General features: G+C 36.0%; 1 protein-coding gene across 2 annotated transcripts in view; it reads left to right on the top strand.

The window, feature by feature from the left end:
• The window catches only part of LOC121856826 (eukaryotic translation initiation factor 4H-like), a 51,796-nt gene that overhangs the window by 1,548 nt on the left and 32,606 nt on the right, over positions 1-17,642 (top strand). For both annotated transcript variants that reach the window (XM_042352556.1, XM_042352557.1), the window contains exon 2: positions 8,605-8,803. In XM_042352556.1, the coding sequence (XP_042208490.1) occupies positions 8,605-8,803 (199 nt within the window). The remainder of the gene's footprint in view (positions 1-8,604; positions 8,804-17,642) is intronic.

Here is a 17,642-nt window from a genome sequence, read left to right as displayed (position 1 = left end):
ACACATACATATATATATATATATATATATATATATATATATATATATATATATATATATATATATATATATATATATATATATATATATATATATATATATATATATATATATATATAGTGGTCCTTCGGTTAACAAACAGTTCGATTAACGAACAAAACTTCGATTAGCTAAATCCTTACAACAAACACGTGTGCATCAGCTGATCGGCCAGTCTGCCAATACAGTAATTGGTTCTATGTTTACATTCGTTTCCAGTGGAGTAAATATCAAGAAAGTTGGTCTCCTGAATATTTCTGCTTTTTTTATATTAAAATTGTTGGTTATTCTGAAATTTAGTTTACATATTGATAATATATACAGTACAGGGAACAGTTTTTGTGCGCCAATCAGCTGATTGAATCACCCAACAACGCTTCTCAGTTTAACTTTGTTTATAGTGGAGTGAACATCGAGTTTATTGGTCTCTTGAATATTTTTGCATTTTTACATTAAAATTATTGGTTATCCTGAAATTTAGTTAACATATTGATAATATACAGTGCAGAAATTATTATGAAACATGAAGAAGGCATTAGAACCAATGCACCCTGTAAAGAATATGGCATGACATCATCGACTGCCTCTACATTCAGCTGTTTGATATGTAAACAAAGCTGCCGGGGATACAACATACACACCTCAAAGTACAGTAAGTTAAAATACAGTATTTTATTGTTTTTATTTATTATTGTACAGTATACTGTATGGTACAGTACTGTATTTAGTTTATATTTAATGTTTTGTTAACTCTATTACTGGTATACAGTATTCTGTATGTACCTTTTCTGTGAGTTGGAACGAATTACCCAATGTCCCATTGAAATAATAGATTCGGTTAACGAACGAATCTGGAACAAACTGTTCGAAGACCGAGGAACCACTGTATATGTATACACGGCCGTCGTATGTATAGGTTGTCGTAAGTCGAGGAGAGACTGTATTTTTATATATATATATATATATATATATATATATATATATATATATATATATATATATATATATATATATATATATATATATATATATATATATATATATATATATATATATATATATATATATATATGCAAGTAAATCACTGTAGGTGCTCGTGATAGGTATGAAATGAGGGGTGAGTACACTCACCCCTGAAGATGTGAATAATACGAAGCGCTTTTGGGAACTTCGTGTTTTCTTCTCTTTGTGGTTATCAGCATATATATATATATATATATGGTATATATATATCTGATAAAAATCACACGGCAAAATGGAAACAACGGAGTACCTTAGCTTTCGTCTTTATTCAAGACATCTTCAAAGGCATTTTCCCGTGTGATTTTATCAAGATTTATCTTATCCACGTTTTCAGTGTGGATTTACATGAAATATATATATATATATATATATATATATATATCATTAACCCAATAGCACACGGATCTCTACATACAATCAACACCTCAACCCGCCAGGATTCGAACCCACGGCCCACTAGCACATGACTGTGACCGGGGAACGCTAACCGCTGGACCACCAGGATACTAAAAGCAGTCCTAGACTTTGTTATATTTCACACAAAGCCTGTTCAACGAGCTTATGGCGCCGTGAACCTCTAATGGGGACTACCCGTATCACGTAGGTGGTCAGAGTAAAGTTTTACCAAATCCGGCTTCGAAACACGAGGATCCATATATATTTCATTAGCCCAATAGCACGGTTAGCGTTCCCCGGTCACAGTCATGGGCTAGTGGACCGTGGGTTCGAATCCTGGCGGGTTGAGGTGTTGATTGTATGTATGTATATATATATATATATATATATATATATATATATATATATATATATATATATATATATATATATATATATATATATATATATATATATATATATATATATATATATATATATATATATATATATATATATATATATATATATATATATATATTATATATATATATATATATATATATATATATATATATATATATATATATATCTTGGATAAAATCACACGGAAATGGAAACAACGAGTACCTTAGCTTTCGCTCTTTATTCAAGACATCTTCAGAGCAACTGGATTACATGGACAGAGAGAGGCTTAAATATACAGGGTGACCTAAAACATGAGGTCAGCTAAGGTACCGTTGTTTCCATTTTCTCCAGTGATTTTATCAAGATTTATCTTATCCACGTTTTCATTGTGGGATTTACATGAAATATATATATATATATATATATATATATATATATATATATATATATATATATATTATAATAATATAAAAAGTTAAATAACATAGCACACAAAGTTGTTTCAAGACATCTTCAGTTGCCTCTGAAGATGTCTTGAAAGCTAAGGTGCTCCGTTGTTTCCCTTTTCCCGTGTGATTTTATCAAGATTTATCTTATCCACATACATACATACATACATACAGTGGGGTATGCTATAACGAAGCTAATTGGTTCTAGAACCTTGTTCGTTATAGCATTCGTTCGTTATAGGATTAATCCGTTCCAGGCCCCCAAATACAACCACTTAACACTGAAAAATATAATATAAAATTGTAAAAATTGTAAAAAAGTGCATAAATATGCATCTAAACCCCTGAAATAAAGAATATCATTAATATTTGTAATAAAAAAACAATAAATAAGAAAAAAAAATTAAATAATGTTCGTTGTAGGAGTTTCGTTCGTTATAGCATTCTCAATTTTATAGGTAAAACCGTTCGTTATAGGAATATTCGTAGTAGGATCCGTTCGTTATAGCATACCCCACTGTACATACATACATACATACATACATACATGCATGCATGTATGTATTATCAGCATATATATGGTTATCAGCATATATATATATATATATATTTTTTTTTTTTTTTTCCCACTTGATTTTTATGTGTCTTTATTATTATTATTTCATTGTTATTTTCAATTGTGTATTTTATTTACTATGAATTATTATTATTATTAATATTACATTTTGCCCCTGACCTCGATGTAGGTAACTGACCTGTGCCCGGTTGGGCTAATCCCCGTAAAAATTTATATATATATATATATATATATATATATATATATATATATATATATATATATATATATATATATATATATATATATATATATATATATATATATATATATCAGTCTTGCAAACACTTTGGATATTGTCGAGGAATTCTTTACAGTACTCTTAATATCACCCTCTCTTGATTCCAAACAATGGTACCGGTATTGCAATTAAACTGGAATTAACACTGTTTTTCTTCCGAACAGGGTCCAGAAATGTACCCTGTTCATAACTCAAGGACTGGGTATACAGTATATATTAAGAAAGGTGACCTAAAATGAAAATTATACCAATATTGAAACCTTATGATCTCTAGTGCATACGTATAAAATGCTGTATTACTGGACTACATAAATGTGTCAATATTTTATAATCTTTAGTACTGGTAAATTTCTAGGGACTTTATGCAAGGCTGAACAGTTACGGTAGTCTTCATCATTTTCAGTAGCTAGATGTGATTTACCTTTAGATACTTAAGGAAATAACATTCTCTCACTATGTACAGTATTGGTGTTTAAATTGTTTTACATTCTGTAACCTACTAGTGTTTTGGTTGTCGGGTTGGTTGAGTACTAGTCTGTGGGATTTGTGGCTACCTGAGCTGGCCAGTATACTCTAACCATTAATTACTTTTCTGTTTCTTACCTTTACTATTAATAAGATCTTAAATGTATTGGGGTGGGTTCTTGGGGTGTCAGAGCCAGCTGAGAGCACATTACTATACAGTATACTGACAGGATTCCTGACACATCCCTCCATATCCCAGTACTGTACTGTATAATCCTTCAGTTAAGCTTGAAGATGATGATGTCAGTTTTATCCATCTCCTGCTCCCTAAAATAGAACATATGGGATAGTTATGGGCTGTCCTTGAAAACATTTAACGTGATAAACCTGTACTTTAGTTTAAGGAAAAAAAGTAAATACCCCCTGTATATACTGTAGTCTGGTAAAATAATGTTGACATTTTGCCATGTTATAAACCTAAAAATTCTAAGTGAAGATATTGGTACACTACTTGTTTAATTTTTTGGCTTTATTGTTTTAGGGTGTCTATACTGTTGCTACTGTACCTTATTTATTGCAAAATGTTCAGGTACTAGTTCTCTTACTCTGTTATATTTGTACTGTACTTGAATTTAATGTGAGGTTGCATGTTAAACCACACATCCCGCCAGTCGGGGAAAATAACATGCAGTACCGTAAAAGATATAGCTATATGATATATACCTCAACTGTATGTTGTAGGTGATATATTATTCCCTTGAATTAAAGAACTAGAAGTAGGTAGCTAGTGAGAAGTCATGAGGTGTTCAACTCTCAGTACATAATCAGGTTGGGATTGAAAGTCTTTAAATTTTGTACCATAGCAATTTTTAAAGATTACGATAGGAAAATCAGTCTCCTGGAGAAGACAATTAAATTGTCTCCTGCTTCTTGGGCTTTGTGCAAGATTAGCTCAAAACCCCGTATGGAATTTTATAGGCTGTTATACACGTCTTATCCCTTTCTCCAACTCTTGTTGACATCCATGTACAGTACTGTATATTATCCAAGCATTTTCATACAAGCATATTTAGTAATGATAACTTTTGTTTTTGAGCTCTATGGTGGCTTGGCTTGAGAGACTGACACAAGACTGGCAGGGCCATCTGCAGATGTTGCATATGTGGAGGGCTACATCTTGTTTGGGAAGGGGTGTCAACAGCATCTTTCCAGCAATTCTGCTTGTCTGCCTTGGTATGCAGTTGGCTTACTCGAAAGTCTTGACACCTTCTCTTGTGGTGCTCCTCCAAGTATTGTTGTGTGAAGTGATCGCCTCCCAGGTGAGGGGGTCAATTTGGCCTTTTTTAGGTTTGTCTTAAGACAATCCTTATGCATTTTCTGCTACCTCCGTTATGCTTACCATTCTTTAGGTGACAGAAGAATAGCTGCTTTGGCAGTGTACTGTCATCCATGCTGGTAACATAGCCAGCCCAACATAGTTGTTTATGTATAATGGCTGCCTCAATGCTCCTACAATTGGTTTCAGCGAGAATATTTGCATTTGTTCTCTTGTCTTCCCAGTGAATTCAGAGGATGAAACTTAGACTATGTTGGTGAAGTTTTCAAGTACCTTGATACGACCTATGTCTCATTGCCATATTACTGTACAGAGTATGGATGACCACTGATCAATATACGTGCAGCTTTGTAGATAATTTCAACTCCTTTGAACTGAAGACACGGGTACAGAGTCTGCCAAAGGCTTAAGATGCATATTTGATCCGATGTTAAATCTCTTCATTGATGTCTGTGGTGGTGGACAGGTGGGAGCCTAAGTACTGAAAGTGGTTAACATTAGAGAAGGTAGTACAGTATAGTGGTCCCTCGGTTAACGAGCACAATTCGTTCCAGAAGGTTGCTCGTTAACCGAAACCATTCTTTCAATGGGTTTTTGGATAATTGGTTCCAGCTCACCGAAAATTGCATACAAACTAAAAATAAATGCAGTAAAGTACACTTACTTTGAGGTGTGCATGTAGAAGGCTCCTGGTTGATGATGATGATGGTGGAAATTAGAATGGGGGTGGAGGAGAAGGGAGAAGAGAAGGCATTGGGGTGGAAGAGAAGTCACCCCATGCCGCCATTTCGCCCATAAAATTTTAGTTCACTTGTAATTCAAGATTATTTTCTTTAAATCAACACTGCACTGCACTATATATTATCAATATGCAAAATATATTTCAAAATTACCAATAATTTGACTGGAAACAGAAAAAAGCATTTATGTTGAAGAGTTTCGAACAAGATGTTCCTTCCTCTGAACTGGTAAACAAACTGACGCCAAGCTTGGTGTGTTGAGTGGCTGTTTGGCGTGCAAAAAACTAGTTTCCTGTACTTCAATTATGTTCAATAATTGTTAAAATGACTAAAAAAAATAATATAAAACTTTTAAAATTATTGAATAGTACAACCTTCTTGATATTTACTAAACTGGTAAGGAATTTAAGCCCTAAAACCGATTACTATATTGGCGGACTAATACTACAGCTGGTGGGAAGCCAAATGCAGGCGAAAACATGTTGGGAAAAATTCGTAAGGAATTTGTTAACCGAGGGTTTGCTCGTTAACCGAAGTGAAGAATCTTATGGAAGGTAATTCATTAACCGAGGGATCACTGTACTGTTAACCTGAATGTTTGGCTGAACCAGAGGCAGGCTGGAAGAGGATCGGAGTCTAATGTTCACCTCAAGGCCAAAGTGCATACGCGTGTGCGTTGGTTCAGGATATCCTTTAGGCCGCTTTCAGTATAAGCGACGATGGTGAGGTTGTCTGCATATTGAAGTTCACTTATAGAAGCAGCTGACACCTTTGTTCCTGCCTGGAGTTGTCTATGTTGAAAATTCGGTGCTACTGTAGTATGCTGTCTACCCAGCTGGAGTTGTGTCTGCTGCCGGGATATTTATACTGTAGCATCCATTAACCTAACCCAATCCAACCTAGGTTAAGATAGGTTAATTTGGGTTAGGTTATGACAGGTTAATTTGGGGTAGGTTAAAATATATAATTAGTTAGGTTAGGTTGGGTTAATAGATACTACAGTGTAAATATCCCGGTAGACCAACTCCAGCTCAGTAGAGACACACTATAGTATAGAAGCACCGAATGTTCCCTTCATTCTGTATTCAATGTTCACCCTTCCAGCTAAATTGGAACTGGCATGGATAAGGAAGGCAACCAAGAAAATGGAAAAGAGTTGATGCCAGTATACATCCTTGTTTTACCCCAATTTGGATGTGGGAAAAACTCAGACTGGGCGCCATTATGCAGGACACTGACTTTCATACCATCATTTACCTGAGAGGAGTGCATCAATATCCTGGCTATTTTCATCAAATCAAACCTGGTGTTTTCTTTTCTTCTGGCCAAGGGTCTTGCTGCAGGTTTTTGTGATGACAGCACAGGGGATACCCCATTCGGCACTCGGATTCGGGTTGTTTGTTGTTGGGTTTTTATCGATCCATCTTCAAATTGCTCTCTGAAAGGATGTTCTACTGCTTGATCCTCCAGTCAGTTGGTGTTGAAACCGCTGCTGGTGGTATGTTGCCTTTGCCCTTTTATGACGTGAAGGGAGAGATTTGCTCTTGACGAGCCAATGACCTGTCTCATAGGTTTTAGCTCCATGTGGCTCTGGTGATGAGGACATGTCAGCGATCTGTTTCTCTGACAATGATGTGTTCAATGAGATGCCAATGTTTGGATCGCTGGTGTTGCCAAGAGTCCTTGAATTTGTCGGCCTACCTAAATAAGGTGTTGGTGATAGTGAGGTTGTGTTTAGGACACTTGCTTAGGAGGAGTAGGCCATTACTCCTTATGGTTCCCTGCCATAAGTCAGCATCTCTGCCAACTCTGCCATTGAAGTCACCTAGGAGTACAATCTTATCTTCTCTGGGGATATAGGATAGCACTCTCCTGATCAGCATAAAAGGCCTCCTTGATTTCATCCTTTGCATCTACTGTTGGGGCATATGCACCGATGAAGAAGGCATGACATGAGTCATTCAGTGGGGCTCCATTGTTGCAGTTTCTCTTCGCAGCAGGCCTACCCTTCCAGATGAAGGTATAGCTGAACCCCCGTTCTGGGAGCCAAGACTCACTAATGGCTGCTATGTTGATGTTGTATCTAGACAACTCTTTTGCCACAAGTGTGGCTCTTCTTTCGGGACACTCGTTTGTCTTGACATTCCGTGCAGGTAGTTTGTTTTGTTTTGATCTGTTGTGATGTTTTCGACCGCATTTGGATGACCTTACTCGGTGCAGTTGCTCAGTCAGTTGGAGTTTTTAAGCAGGCTTTGTTTGGGGCACTTTTTCTAGCCCCTCCCCATGTGGGGTAAGCAGAGTGACTCCTGGAAAGGGTTGCTCAGTCACACAGACAGTAACCAGATTGCACTGCTGCCTAGATCCCAGTGCATAAAAGACCATCTTATCTATGCCACACATGCAGAGTTGTGATGAAGGACTCCTGGCAGTCATCTGTCTTTCCCATCGCCATAGAACTTTTCGGGGTTTAGGGGTTCTGATGATGTTGGAAAGTATGATGAGCTAGGTGCTTCCTACATGTGCGTTGATAAAGCTATTGTATCAAAAGGCACATTTTGTGTAACATTATGGTCTTTGTATACTGTAGTGTTGTCTGTTTGTAAACATTTAAGTAAAAATTTTAATTGTTCAGTATATATTCAGTCAAGTTAATAGGTATATGCTTTGAAAGGTAAACAGATGCCTGCTGTGCTGGTTTTGGGGTGAAAAGGTCAAAGGTCACTGACGACATCACTGTGCTTGTTGCAGTGCCTGTTACTCTTCTCTGTTATAGCCAATTCTATGAAGTAATGTACTGTAGGGTATATGTTTTCTCTTCAATTTTGCTCCAATTTCCTATTACTATTATTATTACTAGGATGCTGCAACTTTAATTTAATAGTGGGTGTAACATCAAGTTTATTTTATTTTAGGACCAACTTTCGTGGAAGCGGAGGTGGTGGCAGCGGCGGTGGTGTAGGAGGAGGAGGATGTTATAGTGACACTGGGCGGTATTCAGGTAGTCGGCCGAGGAAACCTCTCCCAACAGAAGCTCCCTACACAGCTTTTGTGGGGAACCTTCCCATGGGTGTTGTCCAAGGAGATATTGACCAGATCTTTAAGAATCAAAAGGTAAGAAAGATTTTTATTACCCAGTATAATACAGTACTGGGTGTATTAACAAAGACCAGAACTACTGTTTTAGTTTATTCACCAGTAGCTTTGTTCAATGAGTTTCAAATCAGTGCAGTATTCAGCTATATTTTCCAGTTTAATATGTCCCATATTAGATATTTTGTTGTTGAAAAATTTACATCTTCCAGTATACAATACTGGACTAGCTATGGTATATTGTTGATGAGCTTACCTGTAACTTTTATTATGCTCTATATATTGTCTGTTATAAAGTTCCATGCATTGTTGATGGACTGTAAAACATAAATTGTTAGCTTCTATGTCCTGATATTAGCTAAGTATAGTTTACTAAACTTATATGTCAGAGGTGCAAAAAAATTCTTCGTAAATCACGATGCTGATTCTAAAAGTATTGTAAGCCTTATGATTGTAAAACTCCCATGATCTTGAATTGTTATTATTATATTGTTTCATGTTTTTCACTGAATCAGTTTATTTTTCTCCCCAAATAACTCAGCCCCGCATGACACCATTGTGGCATCGAACATAAAAGGCGAAAAAACTTACACTCAGTCACGTTGGCATCCAATGGGCTATACCTGTATTTTCACATAACTCAAAGACTATTCAGTGAAACTGACTGAACTTTAGAAGCCATTTGACCTGAGGTGGTCTTGGTCATTGTGTGCATGGCAGAACAGCATGAAGCCAGTGTCCCTCTGGCCATTAGAGCGAGAGGAGGGTGCACCGCTCAGCCCTTTAATTATTCCATGAGTTTTTGTGTTATATTATTTTTCCTTATATTCTACATGCTTTGTTCTTTACTTTGGTCGATAATAAATATCAATGCACACCATAATACTGTAGTAGGATAATGTGAATGGAAAGTGGGATGTTACTAAACATTTTCCTACTTTTCAACTTAAACTAAAAAAAATTGGCTTATATTTCAAGATTTTAAATTGTTTTATGGTTTCATGCAGTTTTTCAGACAATTTTATGCTAGAAGAGACCCCATTACAGTTAATAAAACAATTCCATGGCAGTGAAATGAGCCCTAAAAAAAAAAATTTTTTTCAACGATTTTTTGGCAAAAAACTCTGCGGCTGAGCGTAAGTTTTCATGCATGTATGTCTCCGGCTCCGAGGCTGAAAGGGTTAATGGCCTCTGGTGAATAGGTAGAGTAGGCCCTGACCAGTGATGATATTGATCCATGTTGACTGGTACTGTACATAACGGGTATTTCTCACATACAGTGGGGTAGTGTTTTTCAGTTGTATTTTATTAAAATAAAAGTTGGTAAAATTTCACCCATAAGTTGATTACATAAGGATGTGTAATTTATATAGGTATGGAAGAAACCTTTATTCCATTATTGTAGACCTGGGTTAACTTATTGCAGCCTCCTTCCAGAGGCTTTCATTTTATCAGTTATGTCCATAATCACATGGTGACTTATGCATACTTTAAACATTTATTTCATTTGTATTGAAGTATGTACATTATCTTCAGACTCACTAGTCTACATCATTGGCTTCCCTTAGAATTCAGCAACAGTTTCAAAGCCATCTGCACTATTTAGGTGATTAAGGGCTTAAAATGCAAAGGACTTGTGAGCAGTTCTTGAAAAAGCTGTAGAGACTAGCCTGTCATCCATTAAGTGTTCGTTTACACTAAACAAATATGTTATAATGGCAGAGTGTATTTGCATGTTTATTTAGGTAGCTGCCAAAGATGGGGGACTTGAGGCTGTAAATGTTCATATATTTGTGGACTTCAGATTTGTCTTTGACACATTTGTAATATTATTTGACTTGACTCATATTTTGACTTGTGACATGACTTGAGACTTGGCTGAAATAACTTTGAGTATTTTTCACTTGTGTCAACCTATATATAAATTTGCAAGTAACTTCAGTAGTTTAATTATTTCATTTCAATTTTAATAATTAAAGAAAGGTATGAGATCAACTAACAGTGTTCTAGGACTGTGATGTGATGACAGGCACAGGGTTGCCAGTTTGGGAACTAGACTTGAATGATCCCTGTCATGACTGGACTGTAATCATGAGTGTCCACCTTTCTATGTGACCTGAGAGGAAGGTGGATTACCTTATTTGGCCTTTCTTTTTTCCTATTATGGCCTGTTCTGGTTCTAGAAATTTTAGAATGCTTTCAAAAAGGATGGAAGCACTCATCACCCTTCTATACCCCCTCCCCCTTTCTTTATACCATTTGTACAGAACAGTGTCTATCCTAACTGGTCAAATTGTTTTTAAAGAGTTAGAAACTTTGTTTTTTTTATATGAGTAGCACAATTTGTTTCTTGTAAAGTTCAACAACTTTTAACTTTGTTTGGCATCTCAAAACACACCATCAGAAGTAAATTACATTTATTTTTTGCATAAAACAATTGTATAATTAGCAACAAATATTGTAATACTAAAATTTAAGAAATAAAAAAAATTAAATAAATTCAAGTACTAGATAAGAAAAAAAAGAGTACTTGTCATGGGTATGGATGGCTTTACCTTAGTCTATTGGTGCTCAACACTCTTGGGGGTTTTTCATGCGCAAATTTGCGTATGAACTCAGATTTACAATGAAATAATTTTATAATTGCATATGAACGTTAGATATGCAAGACAGACATTTGGCAACGTGGATGTGATCTGGCACCTATGTAGACTGCCTCCAAGGTTAGGTGAGTGACCACATCAGTCGCTCTTTGTGGTTCAATGGCGCAGGATGTAACCTTGACCTTCATTTCCCACTATTTTCTCATGACTTGTGCTGATTTCTTGTTCATCACAGTGATTTGATTTATTCATAACAGTGTTGTGAGAATATTGAACCATGCCTCGTGTTGCTGGTGAAGGTGGGGGGGAGGGGGACATAAAAAATCCAAGGAGATTTCACTATGGTGATTGTGTGGTACCTCCTGGGGCCTCTCACAGTGCCCCTGGCCCTTCTAGTGCAAGTGATAGTTTGTCTGGCCCTTCAACAAGCAGTCATAGTGCGAAAGGAACTGGCCGGCATGTCGTTGTGGCTAAAAGGAAAAATAAAAAAGTGTTGCTCATGCGGCATCTCGGCCATACCAGCGTGACCGCTCATCTCCCTCACAGGTGTGCACTACCTGTACTCCCACTAAAACTAGATTTAGTCACCTTGTTCAGGCTAAGTACGGCACCAAATGCGCCAACATGTAAGTACAGTAATTCATATATTTTTGTAAAAAAAAAAATAATAATAATAATTTTATGCATTACATTAAACCAATATTCTACAGTTATTATTTCATATGAATTTCGAAAATAATAAGCATTTATAAACACATTATGTATAATTCATGTAAAAAAAATTGAAACTTTGGGCAAGGAATATTTGCATTTGGGAGCTTGAGTGACAGCCATGCACTATAATTTGTGTTAAATTTACACTTATGTATAGATTTCATAATTTTATTGTGATTACATATATAAAACTATTTGTAGTAAGCTTGCTATGTCTCAATATGTACAATTATATTTTGGGCTCGGAGGGAAAAAATTTATAATCTGTACACAGCTTGGGTGTGCTCATCAGAACACACAATTTACACCACTATTACCTAGCGAAATAATAATTTTTTCACAACCTTTCTTCTATAATTATTTTTTGCTAAACATGTATGCTTTGTAATGGAATAACATTCATATTACAATCACATGAAATAATGAAAGTATATAGCGATGTATAAACATTTTCTTTAAGCATAAACAAAATTGTTTTCGTATACTCGCACTTAGGTAGAGAAACAAGTTTTTATTGTGATCACTTTTATAAAGCTGTTTGTAGATACTTTGTTTACAATGGTAATGCAACAAACCCCAGCTTTTTATCTCAAATAGCAAGCTTTCTATGAATCATAACCTACAATTATCAATCGTGTGGTGCAGGCAAGTGCGGTGAGGTGAGTTGGCCAGACCCAAGCATCTCACCAGAGAGCACCTCTCTTAACCCAAGATTGTTAATCTGGGTTAGTTTCAAGGGTTCTGCAAGAAAAAAATTGGTAATGGTGTAATCAAAGTAAGAATGTTAACATTCTTTTCTGAAATGTCAATGAAAATCCCTTGTAGTAACTATTAGTCATTAGTTGTCACCAACACGAGCATCTGACCACCTAGTTACGAGCAACCACTATGAGACTTCTTAAAGGGTGAGCTGCACAGCTTGAAATACAGACCCATCACACTCGTTTCTTACTTCTCCCCAATACAAATGACATGGCTGTACAATCTCAGTGTGATATTTCTCACATTACTAAGGCAGCAAATGAAAACAGATGGGCAGTGTCATACAGAATGATTTACCATATTGACTGTTCTTGTGAGGGTCATTTGAGGAAAAATCATTTAAAAACATTATGTACAACAGGCATGGGCAACCAGAGCATGCAGTACGGTACGGTTATGAGGGTGATAAAAGTTCGGTTCAATATTTTTTTCAAAGTTCAGTAAGGTACGAAAATACGATTAATTTTTCGTACTTTTATCGTACCATTTCGAACCAAGCCATTCCCTTGAAATGTAGGCTGGCCACGTCGCCAGGACAATAGCTTGGGTCAGATCAGATCAGACCACACCACACTCGGTGAGCCAGTGAGACCCACAAAATTACATTGCCCGAGGGGGGATGCCCGTGCTAGGCTTTGACACGCGCGCGCGCACACATATAATGATGAATTATCATTCCCGAGTCTGATGGCGTACGATGCACAGTCAGTCAGGCTGACTCCTGCAGCTAGGGACAGAGAACTAAGTAAAATGTGTAATTTAGCATTAATATATTAGAATCTTAAGTATTATTATTATGTTAAGAATAAAATACTAAAGTTAATAATAGAATTATTCTTGTTTTTTTTTACACCTTAAATTAGGCTACAATTTGTTTGGGGGTACGAAATTACTGTACGATATTTTATCGTACTAGTACGGTACAAACTTATATATGAGGTTATGGTATGAAATTGCGGTACATAATTTTTCCTTTGGTACGAATTACGATAAATCAATCGTACCATACCGAACTGCATGCAGCCCAGACCATGTGTTTGTGCAGCCCATGGAGTGATTGAGAATTCTATTTACTGTTTCCCCGTGGTTCAGGTAGATGCAGCCAGTTTATGGTGAATAAATCATGATCTATTAAAAGAATAATCTTCACACACAATTTGTTACTGTTTCATCACCTAAGAGTAAGTAACTATGAAAATTTAACAGTGAAATAAGTATATATATAGTCAACAATATAAACATTTTAACTTGTGTGAGCTTACTGGCCAAGTTCGGCACGGTCTGTTCAATGGATTAGCTATGTGGCAGTGGGTGGGTCACTTGGGAATTAACTAAGGTTGGGTAAGTCCAAGTGAGTTCACGGGCGATGGTTACACAGGGTTTAAGTAATTTAAGTGGAAAAGTACTTCCAGAATATCACAAAAACATCTAAATCACACCTCGGAAACCCATAGTTGGCGAATACCTGGTAATTAGGATTGAAAAAATTGAATTCAAATCTTCGAAGCATCATTATGGCCAAAAATTACCCTGCAATCGAATCATGGACAATACAATCGGAATCAACATGCTCAGGAGTACCTAGACTGAGAATTTAAACAATGCAGTAGTATATAATTTTTGGCCCAAACTGCCAAAATATTAAGCCATATGTACAGTGGTCCCTCGGTTAACGAACACAATTCGTTCCAGAAGGTTGTTCATTAACCGAAACCATTGTTTCAATGGGATTTTGGGTACCGGTAATTGGTTCCAGCTCACCGAAAATTACATACAAAGTAAAAAAAAAATTGCAGTTAAGTACACTTACTTTGAGGTGTGTATGTAGAAGGCTCCTGGTTGATGATGATGGGAATTAGAAGTGGGGGTGGAGGAGAAGGAAGAAGAGAAGGAAGTGGGGGTGGAAGAGAAATCACCCCATGCTTCATGCCGTCATTTCACCCATAAAATTTTAAGTTCACTAGGTGTAATTCAAGATTATTTTCTTTAAATTAATACTGCACTATATATTGTCAATATCTTAAATAAATTTCAGAATGACCAATAATTGTACTGTAAAAACATATAAATAGTTTATGTTCAAGAGAGCCACAAGCAAGATGTTACCTCCACTGAACAGAGAGACAAACAGATGCCTTGGTGGGTGAGTGAAGTGGCTGATGGGTGCACCAAAAACTAGTTCCCTGTACTGCAATTATGTTAAATAAGTGTTAAATGACTAAAAATTTTAATATAAAACTTGGAAAATTATTGAATAGTACAACCTTCTTGATATTTACTCCAATTTTAACGAATGTAAGCTCTAGAACCGATTTCTGTATTGGGGGACTAATCTTCCGGCTGGTGAGCAAGCCAAAGCATGTCGAAACATTTTCGTAAGAATTTTGTTAACCGAATTTTTGTTCGTTAACTGAATTTTTGTTTCTTAACTGAATTGAATATTCTTATGGAAGGTAATTCGTTAACCGAGGCGTTCGTTAACCGAGGGACCACTGTATTAGTAATTTTTATTCCGAAATATACTTTTCTCTTAGAATTGGAATTAAGGAGTTTAACTAATTAAGTACAGTAGAACGTCGATTTAAAGAGATTCAATTTAAGATTATTAATTTAAAGCGACACCCACAATTAAGGGCAATGTTTTAATTTAAAGCGAATCTCCTATTTTGCACGAGTCAATCTGGCGCATCATATTTTAAAATTTGTGCCTAATGTTTCTCTGGACACGCTACACTGTCCTAAGGGCAAAGCTGTGATGTACATGTACTCAAAATAATGTACTAAATGATTACTAAATTTTAGTCTAGTGCAAACTATAACATGATTACAGCTCCTCTCCGACTTATGACGGGGTTAGGGACCCAAATCCAGGTCGTAAGTCGAAAATGCTTAAATAATACATAGAAAATCTAAAATAGGCTTCTCTTTTTCTTCTCAGCACCACAAAGCTCACTTTTAAGCTTGCCAGCCATTTTAAAGTGAATTACAAACGAAAATTTTGTCTGTACTGACGTTGGGACTCGAAAATACGTAATTTGACAAAATTTTGGTACAACCGAGGCAGGTCGTAAGCCGGGGAGGAGCTGTATATTCAAATTAATCACTATCATAAGAATTCCAGCAATGTAAATTATATTCTCCCTGGTCACTTCTGTGTACATTTTAAAACAAAAACCAAAAACTCAATCTAAAGGACATAAATAAACAAATAAATACTTCACTAGACCTTCAGCCCCAACTGTCAAACGTGTCACTGTCACCTCCCCCATCTTCCCAGTCAGGGTTTGGTGATTTTAGGCTTACAGTTTTATCTTAAATAATATCACAGACTAAAGTTAGGAGAATATAATTTGCATTGCTGGAATCCTTGCAAGACTGTGAATAATTTGAATATAAACATATATTTTGCACAAGAGATAAATTTTTTAGCCCTTTCTAATAAAATTAATTAGAACATGTCAGTTCAGTGACATTTTATAAGAGAAAAACATAGTCACTCTTAAGGACAGATAAATAAATAAGCACTAGACCTTGGCATCAACTGTCAAACATATCACCTCCCCCCCCCCATTTTCCCAGCAGCTGATCGCCAGTAAACAGACCATTTCACGTCCCATAATTTTTAGCTGTGTTGATTTATGAGTGTTTGTTTTATCATAATACTGCAAAAAACAATGTTTTGTTTATTCTAGGAGATGGGCTGAGGTGCATCTGGGTCGACTGTCAGTCTTTTTATTATTTTGTGTTTCTCTCAAGTACCAAACTAAATTATTCCATTGAAACAACACTTCGATTTAGTGCGAATTAGGTTTAAAGCAACCTCTCTTGGAACGTATCTCATGTTATATCGACATTCTACTGTACTTCCTTTATAACACAAAAACACCAAAATAGCACCTCGGAAACCCATAGTTGGCGAGTAATTAGCCTTGAAATACTGTTATGTAATTCAAATCTTCCAAGCATCATTACAACCACTAATTACTCCTCAATCGAATTGTGGACCATAGATTCAGAATTGGCATGCTCACGAGTACTTATACTGTACTGAGAATTTAGACGAAATCTAATTTTTGGTACGAAACCGGCAATATACAGTACTATATATATATATATATATATATATATATATATATATATATATATATATATATATATATATATATATATATATATATATATATATATATATATATATATATATATATATATATATATATATATATATATATACACACACACACACACACACACACACAGTATTACCCGCCTAACGGTTTCATAGCGTTTTTTATCATATACTCGATTGCCTGCCAGATGAACTTTCATAACGCGAATTTTTATTACTCTGGGAAGGGTGACGAACGCGATCTTTCAAAATTCGCCCAGTCATCAAAACATTACCGAGTTCTTCACCCGCCACCCACCACAGCCGGCCCAAGTCAGTGATAGTGATAATTATAGTGAGGATATGGACTTATATGGCCTTTGAGGGGTTTGACAAAGAGGCCCTGCAAGCCTCTGTGGTGGATAGTGATACAATTGATACAAGTGATACAGGTGAGGGCCAATAATCTGCCCTCTGCCTCGGAACCAACCCCCCATCCCCGTGTGCCCAGCCATCTTTTCTACTAATGCAAGTGTTAAAAAACCTAATATTATTGATATTTCTCTTAATTATTAATTGTGTGTGCATACCATCATAAAGTTAAGATAAAATTTTTACTACAACATAGTTGTGTGTCGTCAAAAAGTGGAGTTTGGGGGTCGGGCCAGTCTCT

This window comes from Homarus americanus, unplaced genomic scaffold (genome assembly GCF_018991925.1).
Source record: "Homarus americanus isolate GMGI-L3 unplaced genomic scaffold, GMGI_Hamer_2.0 scaffold43075, whole genome shotgun sequence".
NCBI lineage: Eukaryota > Metazoa > Arthropoda > Malacostraca > Decapoda > Nephropidae > Homarus > Homarus americanus.
Note: the sequence above shows the minus strand (reverse complement) of the source record. Positions and strands in the feature narration are given on the sequence as shown.